Source organism: Lepidochelys olivacea (genome assembly GCF_965140295.1).
Source record: "Lepidochelys olivacea isolate rLepOli2 genome assembly, chromosome: 8".
NCBI lineage: Eukaryota > Metazoa > Chordata > Testudines > Cheloniidae > Lepidochelys > Lepidochelys olivacea.
Window position 1 is genome coordinate 78,281,194 of NC_140418.1, and position 22,634 is coordinate 78,303,827.

At 41.6% G+C, this 22,634-nt stretch overlaps 1 protein-coding gene across 1 annotated transcript in view; it reads right to left on the reverse strand.

The window, feature by feature from the left end:
* Positions 1-17,737, reverse strand: part of LOC311525463 (calcium-activated chloride channel regulator 1-like) — a gene marked incomplete at its 5' end in the record, with an annotated part of 41,304 nt that extends 23,567 nt beyond the window's left edge. The window contains 8 exons of the mRNA XM_084637641.1: positions 2,478-2,655; positions 5,187-5,411; positions 8,575-8,802; positions 10,214-10,373; positions 12,258-12,375; positions 15,730-15,880; positions 16,296-16,436; positions 17,645-17,737. Of these exons, the coding sequence (XP_084493767.1) occupies positions 2,478-2,655; positions 5,187-5,411; positions 8,575-8,802; positions 10,214-10,373; positions 12,258-12,375; positions 15,730-15,880; positions 16,296-16,436; positions 17,645-17,737 (1,294 nt within the window). The remainder of the gene's footprint in view (positions 1-2,477; positions 2,656-5,186; positions 5,412-8,574; positions 8,803-10,213; positions 10,374-12,257; positions 12,376-15,729; positions 15,881-16,295; positions 16,437-17,644) is intronic.
* Between the last annotated feature and the right edge of the window lie 4,897 nt (positions 17,738-22,634).

Sequence of the window (22,634 nt, forward strand, 5' to 3'; positions counted from 1 at the left end):
TCCCATTGGTAGGTGCCCTGTACTGCAGCATCACCCAGCACTCATCTGGCTTTCCTTAAAATGGCTGAAGTTAAAAGTAACAGTGCAGCTTCCACTGAAAGCAGAGCTGACTGAGTCTCCTGATCACTAGTGTAGTGACATTGGTTACAGACTCCTCAGCTAGAGCCCTCCAGCTGTGATGATTTGTGAGGGGGTAATTATTTCACTATTAAGTTTACACACCACTGCCAAGTAAACAACAGAAATACAATGTTAATCATTTCAACACTGAGCTTATCTTTTTGTTTAGAAAAACATCCTGCAGTGTGGCGGTTCAATACAAGACAGGACACGACTTTAGGCAAGCAAGCAGGCTGGTCTGCTGATGGGATCACCCCTGTCAGCTTTTCCACCTCTTTTATTTCTCTCCCCCCTGCGCATCACATACTCCAACCGACCGCAAAAGGCATCAACAAAGAAAATAATATGACTTTAATTAATATTCCTATTTACTAGCCTCTATCTACTACAATCTTTATTCTCAGGCCTTGAGCTTCAGCCGAGGAAGCTTCCCACAGCTGATGTCCTTATTTTGACTTCCCAGATGGTCCATGTTTTCATGGTCCATGTCCTTGGATAGAACAGAGCAATGTGTGCATTGCTCCTACACAACAGTCAGGGTGTGCCCTGACTGTTTCCAGGTGCATGAACGCTACATGAACCCTTCACTGCAGTAATATCATTATCAAACCTTGCTATGCCACTAATGATAACTTATAAGTAATGTAGACTAGACAACCTGGACCCAACCTTCTCGGGCCCACTATAGTGGGAAGTCTGGAACACTAATTGGAATAGGTGTGGTATGCCCCTACAAGGGAAGGTGCAGGGCACTGTACCACACAAGGGGCAATGGGACAGATGGATCATCGACACCTTCCACCTTGATGCCTGGCCCTATCAGGAAGTGTCGCCATATGTCCTATGCTTTTCCAGGGATACCTGGGCAGGAGGATTCCCAAAAGAAAAAGAAAGGGGTGGAGTGTTAGAATATAGATATTCAGGCCTGCCTGCAAAGGCCTATACTTTAAGAACTTAGGTGTATTTTTATCACTTAGCTAGTTATAGAGGTATAAAATTAAAGAATCAAAATCACAAGTCCGCCTGTGTATGGGCCTTCTCTCACTAGGATAGTCTGAGGCCTGGTTCTTAAGCTAAGGCCTTTGTCTAGGCAGCAGGGGCAGCCATAAACTGGGACGCGAACAGTCACATCCTCACATCCCAAACCAGTCACACTGAAATAAGGTGGTATTGGGTTGTTAGGAAGACGATCCTGAGCTGATAGTTCCCATCACCACCGGATAGAGAAACAGATCTTAAGATGGTTAAAGAAAACTTAGTTTGATAGCATCCTGTCTGGCAATAAATCACTTATTAATGGTTGTGGTTGTGAAACCCCCATTTCTGTATTGTTTTATCTTGATGGCCCCCACTTTTTTATTGTTAATCTGTCTGGTTCTCTAATTGTTTCTGTCTGCTGTATAATGAATTTTGCTAGGTGTAAGTTAAAGAGGGTAGTGGGATATAATTGGTGAGACAATTATATTACAATATATTAGGATTGGTTAGTTAAATTTCAGTAAAATGATTGGTTAAAGTATAGCTGTGAATATTCCTATATAAACTGGGGTCAAACAGGAAGTGGAAGGGAAATTGGAATCATGCTTGCTAAGGCAAGGGGAATGGGAACAGGGAATGGGGAACAGGAACACAGGCAAGGCTCTGCGGCGTCAGAGCTGGGAAGGGGGACACGGGGTAAATGCTCTGCGGCATCAGAACTGGGAAGGGAGACACTGGGGAACAGACTCTATTGGCATATAGAGATAAGCCTGACTGGTGTGAAGGGCTTCAGAATATGCTTGCTTGTAAACTAACCCCAATAAACATCATGTTGTCTGCACTTCAGACTTCTGGTCTTTTGCTGCTTGGTATCTGCGTGACAAGAACCAGGGAAGTGGGAGGGAGAAGGGAAAGCACGCTAACACTATTTAGCAGGGTGTTACCAGGTTACAGTTTTTTTAAAGCGAGGACAGGTAAAGATAAACAATTGCTCCCAATATTGTTGTGTTTATTTAGGTGAAAATAAGCATTCTGTAAATACGACTGGAATTAGGTTACTAAGTTTACTTTCTTTTCATATTACAAGTTGTAAACCACTCTGTTTTTAGAGTAACAGCTGTGTTAGTCTGTATTCGCAAAAAGAAAAGGAGTACTTGTGGCACCTTAGAGACTAACCAATTTATTTGAGCATAAGCTTTCGTGAGCTACAGCTCACTTCATATCCGATGAAGTGAGCTGTAGCTCACAAAAGCTTATGCTCAAATAAATTGGTTAGTCTCTAAGGTGCCACAAGTACTCCTTTTCTTTTCACTCTGCTTTTACATTTCATGCTTCATGTATGCAAGCCAAAAAAAGGGTTAGTTTAGAAAGTTACTCACCTGTCACATCTGAAAATTGTTCTAGTTCTGGAGCAGCATTTGGCCCCAAAGCAATGGTGTGAATGATTGAGCCACTCTTTTCTACCTCCGTAAGGCAATTGCTCATACATGTATCCTCTCCATCTGTCAGCAGTACAATTTCAGAACCATAGAGATTCGTGTATTTTTGTTTAATCATCTGAATTGAAAAGAGAATATCAGGTGTTAGCAATAGGACTTTGTTGTAAATCAGAGGTGGGCAAACTACAGCCCGCGGGCCCGTCCTGCCTGGCTCCTGAGCTCCCAGCCGGGGAGGCTAGCCCCGGCCCCTCCCTCGCTGTCCCCTCTCCCCCGCAGCGCTCTGGGTGGTGGGGCTGTGCGCTGTTGCAGGGCAGCACAGCAACGTGTCTGGCTCTGGCCAGGCGACGCGGCTGCCAGACATGCTGCTCTGAGGGGCATGGTAAGGGGGCCGGGGCGGGAGGTTCCAGGGATCAGTCAGGGGACAGGGAACAGGGGGCGGTTGGATAGGTGTGGGAGTCCTGGGGGGCCCATCAGGGGGCAGTTGAATGGGGCAGTGGTTCTGGGGGTGGCGGTCAGGGGACGGGGAACAAGGGCGGTTGGAAAGCTGTGGGAGTCCCGGGGGGCCAGTCACGGGGCAGGGGTGTGGATAGGGGTCGGGGCAGTCAGGGGACAGGGAGCAGGGGGGGTTGGATGGGTGGGATGCTCTGAGGGGGCAGGAAGTGGGACGGGGCGGATAGGGGGCAGGGGCCAGGCTGTTTGGGGGGGCATAGCCTTCCCTACCCAGCCCTCCATACAGTTTTGCAACCCCGATGTGGCCCTCGGGCCAAAAAGTTTGCCCACCCCTTTGTAAATTTTAGCTGCCCTAGCACATCTAGTGTCTATGTCAAGGGAAATGGTTATCAGTTGTAAGGCAAGATCCTTTCCTTACAAGTGTGAATTGTGCTGCAAGTGGAGATTGTGTTATGTGGCAATGGCTGAATTGAAAGTGTCTGAATTATCCTGCTTGTACAGAGCAGGATGGTTTGTTCAGGGGAGAGGTGTCTAAGGGTAGCATATTCCTTACATCTCTTCCAAGAAGTTGTAATGTGTGCCCTCACTCCAGGTCCTGCTGCCAATGACAGCATATCCACAGTGCATTTTCCAGAAGCCCTGAACATGTCCCTTAAGGCTATGGAAAGCTACCTTGAACACAGTTCTGTTCTCGTTAGTGACTTGAGAAATCACAGCATTAGATGGTTCCATTTTTATTTAACCACATTTCAGAATGAAACCATGCTGAAACCATAGAATGATAGAAGATTAGGGTTGGAAGAGACCTCATGAAGTCATCTAGTCCAATCCCCTGCTCAAAGCTGGACCAACTCAAACTAAATCATCCCAGTCAGGGCTTTGTCAAGCTGGGTCTTAAAAACCTATAAGGATGGAGATTCTATCACCTCTCTAGGTAACCCATTCCAGTGTTTCACCACTGTCCTAGTGAAATAGTTTTTCCTAATATCCAACCTAGAATTCCCCCACTGCAACTTGAGACCATTGCTTCTTGTTCTGTCATCTGCTGCCACTGAGAATTGGAACCCCCCTTCAGGTAGTTGAAGGCTGCGATCAAATCTCCCCTCACTCTTGTCTTCTGCAGACTAAATAAGCCCAGTTCCCTCAGCCACTCCTCGTAAGTGATGTGTCCCAGCCCCCTAATCATTTTCATTGCCCTCCGCTGCACTCTCTCCAATTTGTCCACAACCCTTCTGTAGTGGTGGGACCAAAATTGGACGCAATACTCCAGGTGTGGACTCACCAGTGCCGAATAGAGGGGAATAATCACATCCCTCGATCTGCTGGCAATGCTCCTACTAACACGGCCAATATGCTGTTGGCCTTCTTGGCAACAAGGGCACACTGTTGACTCATATCCAGCTTCTCGTCCACTATAATCTCCAGGTCCTTTTCTGCAGAACTGCTGCGAAGCCAGTCGGTCCCCAGCCTGTAGCAGTTCAAAGGATTCTTCCTTCCTAAGTGCAGGATTCTGCACTTGTCCTTGGTGAACCTCATCAGATTTCTTTTGGCCCAATCCTCCAATTTGTCTAGGTTACTCTGGACCCTATCCCTACCCTCCACTGTATCTACCTCTTTCCCCCCAGCTTAGTGCCATCCGTGAACTAACCAATGCTAAAATAAACAAAATGTGGAATTTCTTGTAAGACATTATATGATTTTGATCTTCTGCAAAATGCCTTGAGATTCCTGCAAAGCATTCTTGTAAGATTGTTTCAATGCAGTTTTAATTTTTTTTGTAGTATAAACATGGCAGGGCCTTGTTAATTTCTTAGGCCCTGATCTTGCTTTTGTTGAACTGAACAGATTGAGCTTCCTAAGTTTCTCACTATAAAGCACATTTTCTAAACCTTTAGTTGTTCTTGTGGCTCTCTTCTGAACCCCTTCCAGTTTCCCTACATCCTTTCTGAATGTGGACACCAGAACCAGTCCCAGTATTCCAGTAATGATCTCAGTACTGCTGTACACAGAGGTGAAATCACCTCCCTACTTCTACTCACTATTCTCCTCCTTATACATCCTAGGAATGGATCACATTAGCTCTCTTGGCTATATCACTGCACTCAAAGCTTATGTTCAGCTGGATATCCACCAAGATTCCTAATTCCATTTCAGTGTCACTGCATTCCAGGACACATTCCCCCTAATGTTCTCCTTCACCTCAAATCCTTTGCGTACTCCTTCGCAGATGTTAGTTCCTCCATCAGCTGATGTAGGCAGGTGTTTGATAAGATTCTGGCGTACATTCTCACTAACTATTTGTTGTAGATTAATTTTAATTTGTGCTGTGGACTGGAATGTGGTCATTCCAACCCAGGAACCCATTTCAACAATCTGTAGTAGGAATATCTCCGCAGATTGGTAGAGACGATTAATGCGGTTATTCTGCAGGTGAAGAAAGAACGTTCTTAGAATGCTCAAGGCTTTTCAGAAGAGACAGCAAAAAGCAAGAATACAGCAATTACTAATATTGTTCAGTTTGTACAAATAAATTGAAATGTACCTGACATGGAGTAGATGAGAGATTTGGATGGAAAATATGGGTAGTTTTCTAATTTTCCAATATCTGAGTACCCCAAAGTACCCCATATATCACCCCGGCATATTCTTTCCAAACCACTGGAGATGTGTGCCATGTCTGGCTATCATGAAAGAGTATCTGCATACTGAAACCTCCAGGAGATATATAACAGTGTGAGCCAAACAGCTTTCTAATAATGTGATCGCATGGTCACAAATCAGATTGTGTCACATAATTTGTTTAGGTAAAATGGCTGCAGGCTCAGAGAACAGCACTCAACCTACCGATGCATTAGGATAGCCCCTCTATTTCACAGGCACCTGGCACTTGGAAAATTTGTTAATTTTAGTGAAAGAATTTATTTTAAATGTAAATATTTGAACAGATTGCTGAAAACCAGCTGAGAAAGTTTACCCTTGGAAGATTTTCTTTCTCTATTAAAACTAGCTGTCATTATTCTTGATCTTTTTAAGGATTCTCATCCTTTCCTATATTAAGGTTAGGAGATGGACAATTGCTGTATTTTTATCTCTGGAAATCTAGGTGCACATCTTAGTTAACGAGTTTGCCTCTTAATAGCTTTGGGGTGAATTTGATGCTAATGAGAGTAAAATACTCATAGCACTAGTTTACAAAAGCTTTTCCAGACTGCTCGTTTACTGTACCTCCACAGCTGCTCTTCCAATCTGAAATCTCTCCAGAGGAAGGAATGCCAGCTGTGTCAAAAATATTGATTGTGTGATGAGGACAGATAATCATTAGAGAACGCCACACTCATTTCACTTGTGATCCAGATTTTGCAGTATTATCTCTAGGTTGGTACATTTACATCCTGGGCCTCTCAGTCCCCAGTTGGGTGATTTCATAGAATGTGTCATGCATGACAGACATTTATCACATCATAACATCACTAGATAATTTGTGGAAACTGTCAATCTTTGCTAAAGATCAGTCCCAGAAATAGAATTGTACTGGTATGGCATATTAGGAAGAGCAATATAGGGGAAGCTTACACAGGGTATATCTGCACTGTACATGTTTTCAGCCAGTGTTTAGTGCTTTACTTTCAAAAGCACTGAATTCCATGCTGCTCAACTGTAGTTCATCACAAGATGCACCACTTACTTGCTATCCATATCTTTCTTTGTCATAAATTAAATGAAGTCCTTATCTGATATTGACAAATACTGAACCACAAAACTTAAATCATATAAAACATTATATAGTACCCTGTAGGCCAAAGAAGTAGCCAGATGCTATTTTAATCACCCTTCTGTACATTTTGGTTGAATTCATTATTATAAATCTTCATCAAATATATTAAGAGACCTTTTCAATCTGCGTTAGCTTCATAAATTATCTTTCTGAGAGAGAATATAAATCCCATGCACCATCCTTGGCAAATTCCATACCATATGCCAAAGATTTTTCTAATAGACTTTATCAAAACATCATCATTTGACTCCTCAGTGGAGTTGTGTTGATTGTTGAACTGAAGACCCAAAATATTTTTTTAAATAAAGCTATATTAATACACTTATACTTTATAATAATATATGTGGAATTCATGTCAGTATAGTACAGTTTTAACCTGCATGAGTTGGGAGTACTAATGTTATTCCTTTTTGGTGAAATTTTGAGTGACTAGGCAGGTCATTCCAAAGAAGCGTTGATAAAACCTTTCTACCACACGAAAATATATTCAGTATAACAGGAAAAAGTATTCTTGAATGTTTTAGAGAGGTTTCATTTTTTTTATATTGAGATTATTTTTTACCCCTGCACCTGTAAAGCCAGGTGCCTTTGTTATCATTATTCAATCCATACAGGGCTCATAAAGACGTCTAAAAATTACATTTTTTCCAGATATAAATATACTACAATTTTAAAGCAAGATGTCTGGGGCCTCCCTAGGGCATAAAAGGGTGTTGTGCTCCCCACAGGGATGCTGAGGACCTTCTCTTCCCAGAGATATACTGGTGGGAAGATCCTATTTCCAGCCCTGAAAGTCTGTGAGATAACACACTTCAAAGTTGTAACGTTTTTGAGAATAGACGTTGTCACTGGCTCAGGATTCAATGTTTGAAACTAACAAATTAGGGATGAAGAAATTCTGTATATTGGGGAAAGAATACAACATAGGTTGATATAAAAATAGCTCTTGGAAGCTGGGGAATGGTTTGGAATGTAAGAATAAAACCTGGGGAGATGGATTTATGGGCAGAAGACAGCTGAAGCTTGTAAAGGTACAGGATAAATAAACTGCAAAAATGTGACAAACTTATCACATGACTCTCATTTCTACTGTTATATGATATTTATACATATGAACACATAGCTTATTCAGGGAGGTTATATTGGATTTACTGTAAGAATGATAAATTTGAGGCCCGAAACAGATTAAGAGTCTCTTTAAGGGCTCATGTCACCTACAGGGACCTCTCCAAGATGATAATTAGGCTAAATAGCACAAATTTTAATTAAAAAAAAAAGTCTCACTCTGGTTAATCCAGCATCACCTTATGACAACCCAAATTCTTGACTCATTAGGATGAATGATTGAGAGAAAGTATTTCATTTTTATTTTGCTATACACAGTGACTTTCATATTTATTTTGAAAATAATTTGTGAGTCACAGAGCACAAAACTTGCATGTATGATATATTTTCTGATTTGGGGAACTACAGTAGTTCTGACATTCTGGAGCTGAAGTTAAAAAAAGAGCAGTAGTTATATTTTGTAAGGAAAGAGAGACTAAGTCTGGCATATCATTTTTAGCAATTTGAGTTTCCTTTTAGCAATCCCTAAATATGTATAATGGAAAAATAATGGCATCAAATTTTCTAAAATAATAAACATACTTTCTGAAATATTGACTAAAGAAAACATTTGTGTGGGTGTATATATATATATATATATATCTAGATAGACACATACATACACACACCACATTGTTTTATAACTGCCTAACTGTTTCTAAGCAGTTCTGCTAAAAAAGAAAGAAACTTATATATGTTTGTTCTTACTTGAGCCATACTCCCAGAAACATCCAGTACAAGACAGACTACTCTGTCTTTGGTCTGCAGCAATGAGAAGGAGGTCTCATATGGAGGGCTTGTGCTATTTATTGGAGAGGTGTTACTGAAGTCAGGAGAGTTCATAATTATTTCCCAGGTGCTGTGGTAGTTACACATTTTGTTCTGCATATTTGTAGCCTTTTCATTATGAGTACTTTGATCACAGAACTCAACCACCTTAAAATAAAGCCAATTGGAAGAGAAAAAAATTATTGAAAAAAGCAAGTATACACATATAGTAGCAAATCCCAGTATACTATTGTTCCATTGCTCATGACAACCACAAATACAGAAATTCTCTGCCCACTCTGAAGGCTACAGAGAATATAATCTTTCTATGTCCTGTACCCTGGACGAAGTCAAAGAAGCATGTTCCCAAAGAACCTGTCTCAGGGTTTTACACTGTGCATAGCACTGCAGCTCAAGTTGACATACCCACATTAGCTTTAGTCCAGCTAGTGCGGCTACAGATAGCTGGGAAGATTTGGCTGCATGGGCTTCAGCATGTCTGTACAAGCTCACCCAGAACCCTGGATATATACTCAGATTGCTAGCCTGCACGGTGTCCATGCCATTATGTCTTCGCTGCTATTTTTAGCCACACAAGCTATATTAAAGTTAGCACAGAGATGCCTACCTGAGCTTCAGTCATACTTCCGATTGCGGTGTAGACACACGGTGTGTCTACTTACCCAGTGTTGTGAGGATGCCCAGGTAGTGCAGACCTCATCAATAAAGTTCACAGATATGTAGTTACTATGGCGTCCCAGTGCTTTGATACATAAGGATCTCAACTCACCTGGGACACAACACACTCTGCCAGTGGAAAATCATGCAGGAATGGAAAAGGTTTTTCAAAACAAATCTCTCTGATCTTCTTGATGGTCAGGAGTACTTTTAAAGAGGATGAACAGCTCACTGCCCCCTTACTAGTCTTAGCAGAGCAAAATTTATGTCACATAATATTTTCAAAGCTCCAGAAGTAAGGTGCTGAGTGCCTCTAGCAAGTTGCTGAGCACACTCAGTTTCCATTTATTTTAGTGGCGTTGAAAATGCTTAGCACTTCACAGGAGGCTTGTCACAATGTTATAACAGAAAATGCCTCCTGTCTGGGTAACTTTTTATTTTTACCTGATCCAAAAAGGAGCAAAATTAGCCACAATCTCTGGGTATTTCCATATACCTGTGATGGGACAGATAAGCCCCACACTGGCAATGAAAGGGCTAATGAGAGCCTGTGGACCCAGTTGGCCCCACCCCACTACACCAACAGCAAATATCAGGCAAGGAGAGGGAAGCTAAAAATAAACTTAGGTAAACTCAGGGCTCCCCGGGAAGGAAAGCAGAGGGGAAGTTTTTTGGACAGAGTGATACGTGGAAAGAGGCTTGGATCTGTGAGTAAAGAAAATACCCCTTATTTGATTCCTGCTATCTTCAGAGTAACAGGAATTGTGTATACTGTTTGTAAATAAACAGGAAACATCAAAGAAATACTTTATTACATATCAGCTTCTCCTAATGGAAACAACGTACAAGACCCCAAATATTGGCTACCCAACTGGGTCAAAAAAGCAGTAACAATACTTACAGAAGGGAGGCTTTGCATGTACATTATAGATGCTGGGGCATTTTGTATTTTATTTGGCACAAATTTACATCCAGCTTCATACAGCTTTGTCTGCTCATCATATTTGCATTCTTTTGTCGTGCTTTGGACTATGTATTTACCTGTGACACTAGCTGAACACCTAAAGAGGAGGTAAGATAGTAAGAGACTTCGCTAACAAGCCACATATAATCAAAATAATAATCTAAATAATAATCTGTTATTTATTATTTGAATCATGTAAGGCCCAAAGCCTCCAGTCATCATTGGGATTATATTGTACTAGCCATTGCTCAAACACAAATTTAGACACTATCTCTGCCCCCAAAGAGTTTACAATCTAATTTAGAAATGGTCAGAATAATAAAATACTGGTAGACTTTTTTTCCAGCGGTATCCTCAAGTAACTATGTATAGGTTGTGAATCAAACACCATCTAGGTGAGGAGAAACAGTAGGAGTGATGAGTGCCTCCACTATTCCATCAATATACCTCAATCCAGACTTGAAGAACGTGCTCCAGAGGTGAACTGGTACTACATTCTCCATGCCCATTCAATCACTGCCTCTGGGACAGAGATCTAGGAGCCTAGAGCTGACCCAACACTGGTCACTAAGTTACTAGCTATTCCCCGCCTGGAGTGGACTTAACTGAGGGCAAGTCTACACTACAGCACTATACTGGAGCAGCTGCACCGCTGTGGCATGTCTGGTGAAGATGGGCTATGCTAAGGGAGAGCACTCTCCCATCAGTATAATTACTCTCACCTCGGTGAGAAGTGGAAGGTATGTAAGCAGGAGAGCATCTCCCGTCAACATAGCACCGGTGAGGAGAGCACGAGGCTTGCATCGCTTGTTGGGAGGGGGGCTTTCTTGACTTAGGCTGTAGTGTAGACCTGTCCTGAGAGATGGGTGCTTAATGTTCTAATTAGGCATGGGGCTGATGTGCTAATGAGAGCAATCAACCCATCAGCTGGGAGCAGTTAAGAGGCAGGAAGGAAGTGCAAGAGGTAAGATGCCAGGAGATACAGGGGCACTGTGATGAGGAGATCTTTCCCTCTGCCACCCCAGAGAGTGGGCTGTGGGGAAGTTTACATCCACTGGTCTGTTTCTGCCCAAGGCTGGACTGATGAACTGGTGGAGGGACCTAATAAATAACACTCTCATGCTTATAAACCTGGAAAGTGTCCAGCCAGTTTGTGGTGGTCCAAAGGTCGGAGCAGGGAGCCCTGTCGCAGTCTCCTTCAGTGGTACCTGCCAATTAGAGTGCTAATTGCAGCAGAGGAGTTTTGTGATGTTGATACTTGTCCATTAGGAATTGGACAGAAAACACTAATTCATTTCACAATGGCCAACAAGTGACTAGCAAACGGTAATGAGTTTTAGGCCCTACCAAACTGGTTCAAGTTCAGACCAGGGCCATTCCAACCCTCTGAGATATCCAGTCTCACTCTGTTTTTTGTTTTTCATTGACAGAGTTCTATGCTTTTAAAAAAACCCTTAGATATGAAGACTCTAGAGAACATTATCATAAGATAGTAACTGCTTTAAAGCAGGTCAATAATGGGGTGTGTACCGTGACCATGTCCCTTTTTAATATTAAAAAATACCCTAAACATGAACTAGTAAGAATGGTTTGGAACTTTAAGGATCACGCCCCAGAGGAACTTAAGAAAACATTCTTATTTAATACATGCTAACCGCTATTTGATAAAGCCATGGTAAATCAAAAAGTAGAAAACAGTAACTCAAATCTGCAATTGCACCCAAATTAAAAGCTCATTTAGTATAAAAAATGTGTTGGATTATAAAATTATAGTGACTGCAATTCAATGAGACTGCTTTGTGGGCAGCAATATTGTTAAACATTGTCCTATCGCTTCTTTTTTAATACTATGAACAACAACTCGCCAAGACTTTTTGCATGGGGCTCAAAGTACAGACTGAAAACAGACAAGTATGTGCCAAATGTCATTCAACTATTTAAAATGTCATCAGCTGAATTCAAAATATAAAAACACTGGTACCTTGTTGCTTCAACACTTGCTTTTCCGGAGTTTATGGACACATAGAAAGGTGCATCATTATTGTATTCATCAAACACCCCCCAACGAAGATGGGCCCATTCATGGACAAAAACTTTGGCTACGGAAGAGCAGGAGCATGTGTGAATTCTAAATGCAACACTTTAAAGTTGATTTTATATTTCAGTATGTCATTTAAACAAATATAGGGTCCAATCCTGCAATGAGCTCTGCTTGGACGGACCCCTGTACTCACACAGGACTCATTGCGGGATCCAGGCCTTAAACCCAAACAGATCACTGTGTTCAGATTAACCCTTCCAGAGTATTAACAGACCTGGGTAAAGATCTGACACCTCTGTTTGCAGACAGTAGCTTCTGTCTATTCCTGGCATCAAGCAAGGTGTTTCATGTTACCCATGTCTTCTAAAATAATTCTTGGCTCTTATATAACACAAAGGAAAAGGTGTACTGTACATTAGAAAACCATAGAGAAGTTAGTTTAATTTCAGTTTAAGGTAAAACTAAGGATTACTTAAATAGTTGAAGGCAGATAAAGTGTAAAAGGTTAGACAACCAGAATACTTTCCCAGAAAACCATAATATCACATCAAGACAAACTAACCCCTTTCTTGCAGGTGTTGGTAAAGCCATTGACATGGAGAATGTATATAATGTTGTCTAACTAAAGCTTTTAACTAGAGATGGGCCAAGGAAGCAGAGCTCAGATCTGGTTAAATTTAAGTCAGAATTCAAGGTTTGAGTTCAATTCTTCACCCAGGCTAGTATTTGACTTTACTGGATTCCAATGAATTGTTTTAAGGAGATTTTTGTCCCAAAATGCCAGAAATCTGATGAGACCACAAACCTATACATTTTTATCTAATCGAATGCAGGTTTGTCTTGGATTTGAATCCAAATAACCTTGCACATTTACCAGGGTTCAGACTCAAGGGACTGCTTTTGACCTACTTCTATTTGAAAAGAAACACATCAATTATTAATTCTAATTTGTGTATGGAAACAGATTAATAAATTGGACACTATATTGGTTAAATGGGCATAGGAGAAAGTCATTTTAATGGACAGCAGATTACACTGCACAAAACTGAGGGGTTTCTATTGGGGCTTATTTATTTGCTTATTAATGGCCTCACATGGGCAATGTGAAATGGGAATATTGTTCATTCCTTGTGAATGTACACTTACAAGAAGGGTAGTTGGGCAAATGTGACTTTCAGAAGTTCCAATAAAAACCCTCAAGTCCCCAGATCAGGATCTGCTCAGGAGGGTTTGTTCTATTCTAGGATCCACTGGGACTGGTTTTACTTGCATGTTCACCAGGTTACACCCACTGCAACTCTCAGACTAGCTTACTGCACTGTAATGTTAGGATATAGATTATTTCCAAGTCAAAGCAATGATTTAAGAGGAAAAACAACCCACATTTACTGTAAAAATATTAGCCAGAATTTTCTAAAGAGATTGGTCATTTTAGGTTCCCCCTTTTCTGAGTGTCCAATTTAAGACTCCTTAAGGCCTCCTTAAGACCACTTACTTCCCTGGTCCTTCTCACATGAACAGAGAGCAACAATACCCGAAGTCCAAAGGTGCAAACAATTCGATGTTTATTGGGGTGAACTTCCAGGAAGTATGATTCTAGTTTCCTTCCTTAGTGTCCCCCTTCCCAGCTCTGACACCACAGAGCCTTACACCCGTATCCCTGTTCCCATTCCTGCCCTTAGCCAAACATGATTCCAATTTCCCCACCCCCATTCCCTGTTCCCATTTCCCCCTTTAGCAAAACATGATTCCAATTTCCCCACCCATGCACTTCCTGACTGACTGCAGACTTCTGCTTAGCTATACCTTAACCAATCATTTTACTGAAATTTAACTAACCAATCCTAACATATTGTAACATGATTATGTAACCAATTATATCCCACCACCTTGATTAGTTTACACCCAGCAAAATTAATTATACAGCAGACAGGAACAATCACAGAACCAGACAGAGATTATACAGATAAACAATGGGGAAATGGGGACTACAGTGATAGAACAAACACAGAAATGAGGATTTCACATCCCAGCTATTGATAAGTGAGTTCTTGCCAGACAGGATGCTATCAAACTAAGTTTCCTTTTACATCTTCTAGGCACTTCCCTTTCTCTGGAGGCGATACGCATTATCAGGACAGGATTGTATTCCTAACAGCCCAATAGCACCTTATTTCAATGTGACTAGTTTGGAATGTGAGGATGTGACCATTCGCTTCCCAGCTTATGGCTGTGTCATAAATATAAAGGAAAGGGTAAACACCTTTAAAATTCCTCCTGGCCAGAGGAAAAACCCTTTCACCTGTAAAGGGTTGAGAAGCTAGGATAACCTCGCTGGCACCTGACCAAAACGACCAATGAGGAGACAAGATACTTTCAAAAGCTGGGGAGAGGGAGAAAACAAAGCTCTCTCTCTGTCTGTCTGTGTGATGCTTTTGCCGGGGACAGAACAGGAATGGAGTCTTAGAATTTAATAAGTAATCTAGCTAGATATGTGTTAGATTATGATTTCTTTAAATGGCTGAGAAAATAAGCTGTGCTGAATAGAATGGATATTCCTGTCTGTGTGTCTTTTTGTAACTTAAGGTTTTGCCTAGAGGGATTCTCTATGTTTTGAATCTAATTACCCTGTAAGGTATTTACCATCCTGATTTTACAGAGGTGATTCTTTTTATTGTTACTTCTATTAAAATTCCTCTTTTCAAGAACTGAATGCTTTTTTTCCATTGTTCTTAAGATCCAAGAGTTTGGGTCTGTGGTCACCTATGCAAATTGGTGAGGATTTTTATCAAACCTTCCCCAGGAGGTGGGGTGTAAGGGTTGGGAGGCTTTTGGGGGGAAAGACATTTCCAAATGGGCTCTTTCCTAATAAAATAAATCCGGTCAGATGTTTGGTGATGGCAGTGGAAGTCGAAGGGCAAAGGGTAAAATAGTTTGTACCTTGGGGAAGTTTTAACTTCAGCTGGTAAAAGTAAGCTTAGGAGGTATTCATGCAGGTCCCCACATCTGTACCCTAGAGTTCAGAGTGGGGAAGGAACCTTGACAGGCTGCCTCTGTTGCTTAGCCAAAGATCTTCGCCTAAGCACAGGGCCTCAGACTGTCACAGTAAGAGAAGGACCTTACACCGGCAGACAGTGATTTTGATTCTTTCTTTTATACCTCTATCACTAGCTAAGTGATAAGAATACACCTAAATTCTTAGAGTACAGGCCTTTACAGACAGGCTTGAATATCTGTATCCTAACAGAGCCTAATGTTCAACACTTTGTGAAAACCAGGTTCTTTTAACGTGTCGCAGGTTGGGCAACCAAAAACTGAGGCACCCCAAATCATGAGTCACTTTGGAAAATCTTGGCCATTGCATATTTATAAGAACAAAAGCAGAAAATTAAGGTCCAATAGATGATGCTACCTCGTGGTCCATAGATGTTATACAAATTGTCATTTAATAGGAAGTCGGGAGTGAAATGAATGTATCGTCCCTTTTCCCCACATCTTCCATATTGCAGAGTGTAAGGATCGTCTCCGTACTTCAAGAAAGGATTAGCCACGATAACATCTGCCTAAAAATAAAATGGTCCTTGTTTAAAGGGCAGCAGGAAATGGACGGTGACGAATGATTTTACTCACACCCGTTGATTGTTCCCTTGGGTAATGACTGCAGGACTGGGCACTAGAGGGCAATACAAATTCTAAAAAGAGCAATTTATGTTTCCACATTATTGAAAAACTTAGGGCTTGTCTACACAGAGGGGTAACATGCACTACAGGGGGGTGATTTCAAAAGTGCAGGACTACGTTAAAGTTCATCAAGGAACATTTAATACACAAGGATCAATTAATGAGCAATACGTTGGTGTGTTTTAGAAATCACACCCCCATAGTGTGAATTATTCCACCTAATATACAAGACCCTATGTTTTATGCTTATGAACAGAACAAATACTTTTCATTTGTGAAAAGCGCTCTAAGTCTTACCTTATCATATGACTCTGTCTTTATGCTTAAATACTCCGGTTTTGGCAGCCAATGCAGAGGAATTATAATTTTTACAGTTTTGAAAAAAAATCTCTGTTTTGTAGCATTGAACAAATAAGAAGAAGCCTCTTTGACCATGTCCTGGTAGGGAAAGAAAATAAAAGATTTATGAATTAAAAATTGAACAGGAGCAATTTAGACTTGCCAGGAAAGAAGAGTACATAAAGTAACACTAAATGTCTGAAGGCATAGAAAGAAACCAACCTTGGCCAAGAGAAGGGCTGGGACAGATTATTTCCCTCATGGAGCAAGGAGAGATCAAATTGTAACTCTGAAAGACTCTGGATTGCTCCTAGGGCAGTACAACTATATACTGCCCCTTACTCAAGGATTATGATAAAAAACACAATCTAGCCCATGAAATAAAACCTGACAGAGATCCTTCCAAACATGAAATTTCCTCAAAAAAGTTACATGGGCCTGAGGTGAAGGATAGGCGTGGTTCGGTCCTGGTCTTTTTCACTGATCTGTAAAATGTACAGTACTTTGATGAATAAAATAAAATGATAAATAGTAAGTAAGTAATAACCTTTTTCTTGTCTCTGGGATTCCTCATTTCTCTGCTGCACTTCTATAGAGTTGTACTTTTTTTCCTGACTCTACAGTGGGCACTACTTTGTCATTATTTTTCTTTTTCCCTCCTCCTTGCTCCTTCCCCACCTCTCCTCAGTAGTTTGGAGGTCACTAGTTAATGGCTATGCCCTCCTCTGTTTATTGTTCTCTTTACAGCAACTGAATGCTGCAATGACCAAATCATTATGAACATGGAGAAAAGATCTACATGGTGACACTGAGAAACGAAAGAATAAAAACAGAAATCACTACATATATACTAAGGGTTTTTAAGAACACAGTGAATATCTGCAAGGCCAGGGAGAAAGGAGGGATAAAAGCAAATGGAAAACATTGTAATGGAGGTACAGTAAATGGTAATTAAATATCCATGTTCTAGAGATTTTCTAGTCTAAGGTACACATATTTTGGAAAGAAGAAATAAAAAGGTGATACATAGAATCAGCCTGACCCTGAGCCATGATATTCCTGTTAAACTTCAAGAGATGAGTACATTCATTTCATTAACAGCAACACTTAAATAAAAATTCAAGCTAAGAACAAATTTAGTAATCATAGAATTGATCTAGCTCCCATGAAAATCAAAAGAGAAAACCTCACATTGACATTAATGGGAGCTGGAACTGGTCTTTTTAAGATTACGGCTAATTTAGAGGTAGAACTAACCAAGACGTCTGAATGTCACAGAAGGACATTACATATACCAAAGTTCTTACCTTTATGTTTCTAATGATATTGTCATTTTCTGGTAATCCAGGGTTAATTGCAATAACAATATCCTCATAGCCACCATTTTTCAGCTGTACCATAGAACCTCTCACTACAGGTAGCAGAAATAAAAGAACCAAGCTCTTGAACACCCTCATTGTCCTTTCTCCACAACTTTTGTTATAAATATGGAGGCACAACAGTGCTATTTATACAGTTGTATATGAGCAGTTTGTTTGTACATTTTGTATATTTTATGGCAAGTATATATGGATCTGCTGTGTAAATTAAGTTTGCATAACTGTACTCAATGTGATGATGTAGGTTACATATTAATACACTGGGGAAATTCCTAAAGACTGTAATAAGCTAAGTCTGAGCTGTATTTCCTTATCCGTGCACATATTCAGTGCAAAATACAGTGAACAGTTATCACATGAGGCAGATATTGCTCAGCAGCCTCCAACTTCATCACTGGCCATCCCCATCTCCCTTTCAGCCTTCACATACATATTGCACTGGCGTTCTGTAGCTACTCAGCGTATCCATAGTGGTCCCGGAGCAAAATTTCCCTTTTTCATTGTAGAAAAGAGGCCTTACTTTCCAAAGAGTCTGGCATCATGTACCTTTCCAGACCACCCTTCATCAATATTGATGCTTCTGCTGCAGTGATCAACAAATCTTTGGAGGACTTCTGATGATGAACTCTGAGGCCTGGTGTGGTGGGCAAAGCATACATTGGTCCCATCAGTGGCCCCAATACAGTCTGGGAACCCCAGCCATGCAAAACCATTGATAATCTTCTGTGCAGTGCCCTAGCCTTTATGACCCGTGGCAGCAGCATCCTGTTAATAGCTGCTCACACTTCCATGACAACAGCCTTGACAGTTGACCTATAAACACCAAACTGGTTATCTATGACAGAGAGCAATCCAGGGGGGTGAGCTGTCAGATAACGATGTACATATGCTTCTACAGGCTGAGGGGAATTCTTGGTTGGTTGCTGCAGCTCCAAGGTGAGCTCCATTCTGTTTGGCTTAAATGACCTTTTGAACTTTACCATGTACTCTCATACTAGTTTACTTCTAGCCCTCCTGGATTTCCTTCTGAGCAGAGGTTTGCATGCCTCTGAGACTCCATTGATTCCCCAAGTAGCATCCATGCACAGCCTACACCTATGTTCCACAGTTTTACTTCCGCCCTTTATACAGTTCACCAAGTAGCATTCCAACCATGGGCATGCCCCCACCTACAAATAGATTAAAGCTCTACCCTAAACTTAAGAACATCATCCAGCCCTAGGTAGAAAGTAATTTTATTGCAGCATAGCACATAAAGCCAACTGTACAATTTTATAATACAATTCTATTTTCCATTACAGTGGAAGAAGGAAATATGGCTCTGCACAGATTTCAGTTGTGAATGCCTGCACGCAAAAAGGCTTATATTGCTCTTATAAAAACAGATTTAGCTACATCTTATCAGTAATGTAACTGCACTTTAGAAAGAACGTAAATGCTTTTACAAAGCCATTTTAGAGACAAACTGAAATAAACAGGGCCAATCATAAGCATGCATGTGACTTTAGCAAATATGGTAAAAAATAAAAGATTTCTAAGCTTAAAATGGTGTGGCTTTCTTTTCCATTCCCCACTTTTCATCTTCCATTCTTTCACCCCACCTCCCCCTTAATTGTTCCATTCTTTCACCTCACCTCCTCCCTTATAATCAATTCTGTGTTTTTGTATCTTTCCCTTCTTTCCTCTGGAATCCATCTTCTGGTGTCTCTAGTATTCCCCCCATCTCTCCCCTACCCAACAGAATCAGACTGGCTCACAGCAATAGTATGAAATCATATGGGAGGCACTTGACCCCAACCTGGCAAAGCTATTAAAATTCTCCTTATTGTGTTTAACGGGGCTTGTCTCTTTAAATCATGCACACAAAAGCTTCAGCCCTCTCAGGTGTTCATTGGAGATGCCTTTCTGTCTGGAAACCAGCAGCTACTGTCTCCATGATGGTGTTTGCACCAAGAAAAGAAGGAAGCTTTGCACAACTAGTCCCACCTCCACCCCAGTGTGGTGGAGGCAGGTTGACTTAGGAGTAGGAAGGAAAAGCTGTATGGAAGCATTGCTTAACCAAGCCATGGAGTGAAAGGGAAGTTTTCCTGGGTGTGCCACCCCAAAGCTGGGGAGCATGATGACTGGGGGAAAGTACCCAGTCTCTGTGGCGTGGTGCGTGTTGTAGGGGGATGTTGAAGGGTAGGTGCAAGGATGAAAATAGCTCCCTCAGGCCTTTGCATTTCTCTCTCTTCCGAGTCTCCCCTCATTTTGACCCCTCCCCATTTCTTTTCTTAACTGCTTTCTCTTTTCCCTCCTACCTATTTCCCGCTCCTCCTTCAGAGTTACCCAGAATCTCATTTTTTTCTCTTCTTCCCCACTCATCCTACCTGCAGGCAGAGTACAAGTTGGGCAATTCTTAAAGCCATCCTGAGCTAGGCTTGGATTCCCAGTTGTTCAAAGTGTCAGCCTTCTCTTGACCTACAATTCTATGGAGAACAGATCTTCAGGGGCACCAGCCCCATCTCTGGCTGCCCCATGTCCTTCATGCTCCTGAGTTTCTTTCTCCCCATTACAGCTGAACTCTTTTATTCCAGACTCCTCCTCTGCCCTTGTCCATTTAATTTTTTTCCACTCATTTCTCCACTCGTTTTCTTTCCTTCCCATCACCTCCTTTCAGGTCCCTTTTCCACCCCTGCTGCTCCTCTGCCCCTCTTCCCATCTTCATTAGCCCAAAAGTGTTCAAAGCACCAAATGAAACTCCCTCTTTTAGACTCATAGAGTGCAAAGCCAGAAGAGACCATTGCCTTACCATGAGGCAAACTGAGGCGGCTGCCTCAGGTACCACACTGTGGTGGGGGCGCCACTAGGACCCAGAGTGTAGAAAATTGTGTCTGCTGCTGGTGCATATATATTCTCTCTGCTCTAGATGCACAGAGATGGTGGAGTGCTGTGCTGGAAGAAGGAGGGCACAAGAGACATAACAGGCAGGCAGGAGAAAAGGTAGAGGGAAATAACAGAAAACAGCAGGAGCTCCAGGGAGAGAGAGGAGGAGGAGCCTGGACTAATTAACACCAGCTTCTCAGGGAGCTTCCTGTTTCCTGCTGCTTCCCTGAACCCACTTGAGGAGAACAGGCAGTCAACTGAAGTAGTAGGAGCCAGTTAGGCCCTTAAGACGCTGATATCTTCCCTCATTCAGGCCCTGCTACCAGCCTGCTTATTTGTCCCCTTCAATTGAGTGCTGAGAGCCACTATAGCTGGCACAGAACAGCAGTCATGAGTGAAAGAAGAAAATGCCCCTCTGGGGCAGCATTCAGAAAAAGAAAGAAAGCAAAGGAAGCTTTTCTATATAAGCAGGAAGGAGCTCTCCTGAGATACACAGACAGAAATTTCAGAGTGGTAGCTGTGTTAGTCTGTATCACAGAAAGAACGAGGAGTACTTGTGGCACCTTAGAGACTAACAAATGTATCTGAGAATTAGCTTTCGTGGGCTAAAGCCCACTTCATCAGATGCATGTAGTGGAAAATACAGTAGGAAGATTTTATATATATATATATACACACACACAGACACATACATACATACAGAGAACATGAAAAAATGGGGGTTGCCATACCAGCTCTAACGAGACCAATCAATTAAGGTGGGCTACTATCAGCAGGAGAAAAAAAAAACTTTGGTAGTGATAATTAGGATGGCCCATTTCAAATAACTGACAAGAAGGTGTGAGTAACAATAGGGGGAAAATTAGTATGGGGAAATAGTTTTTAGTTAGTGTAAAGACTCATCCACTCCCAGTCTTTATTCAAGCCTAATTTAATGGTGTCCAGTTTGCAGATTAATTCCAGTTCTGCTGTTTCTCGTTGGAGTCTGTTTTTGAAGTTTTTTTGTTGAATAACTGCGACTTTTAGGTCTGTAATTGAGAGTCCAGGGAGGTTAAAGTGTTCTCCAACTGGTTTTTCAATGTTATAATTCTTGACATCTGATTTGTGTCCATTTATTCTTTTGCCTAGAGACTGTCCGGTTTGGCCAATGTACATGGCAGAGGGGCATTGCTGGCACATGATGGCATATATCACATTGGTGGATGTGCAGGTGAACGAGTGTCTGATAGTGTGGTTGATGTGATTAGGTCCTATGATGGTGTCCCTTTGTTGGAGACCCCAGGGCATGGCCACTAGTTAAGTTGAGGGGATGGAAGGCCATAAGGGTCGAGGAGGTCTCCCTGCTGAAGGCCTAAGGGCTTCTTCTTAACCCCCCTTAATAGAATTCAGGCCTGGCTGGTTTGAGTAAGCTCTTTTGCTCTTAAAACAATGTTGCAGCCACAGATAATGTCTTACAGTGTAAGGTTTGCTGACGCCAAGTTAAAGATAATAGGAGAGAAACAACTACAAGGCCAAACAGAATGTACTGGTTGTTTAAGTTGCTAGGAATGCTTGTTAGAGGTTGCAGGAAATAAACATTGTTGTAACCCATATAAGGAAGGCAGAGTATTTGTGCAAAATTTTAATTGGCTGATGTGTAGTGCAGTAGCATTAAGGAATATAAAAGTGTGTGTAATGACCTGCTCTGGTGTGTAGGATTTGAGATTCTATTCTCCCTGTACCTTGTTTGCAGCTGCAAATAAACTTTTCTGCTTCTCCACCCGGTTGTGATTATTGAGTGAAACATACCCGGTAACGAACCCCTGCTGTTGTTTTGCCTCTCGGCACTGGGTGCCGGCAACACCTTGAATAGATACGTGGACAGAGTTTGCAACGGGCTTTGTTGCAAGGATAGGTTCCTGGGTTAGTGTTTTTGTTGTGTGGTGTGTTATTACTGGTGAGTATTTGCTTCAGGTTGGAGAGCTGTCTGTAAGCGAGGACTGGCCTGTCTTCCAAGATCTGTGTGAGAGTGAGAGTGTGTGAGAGTGAGGGATTGTGCTCCTTCCTGCCGCAG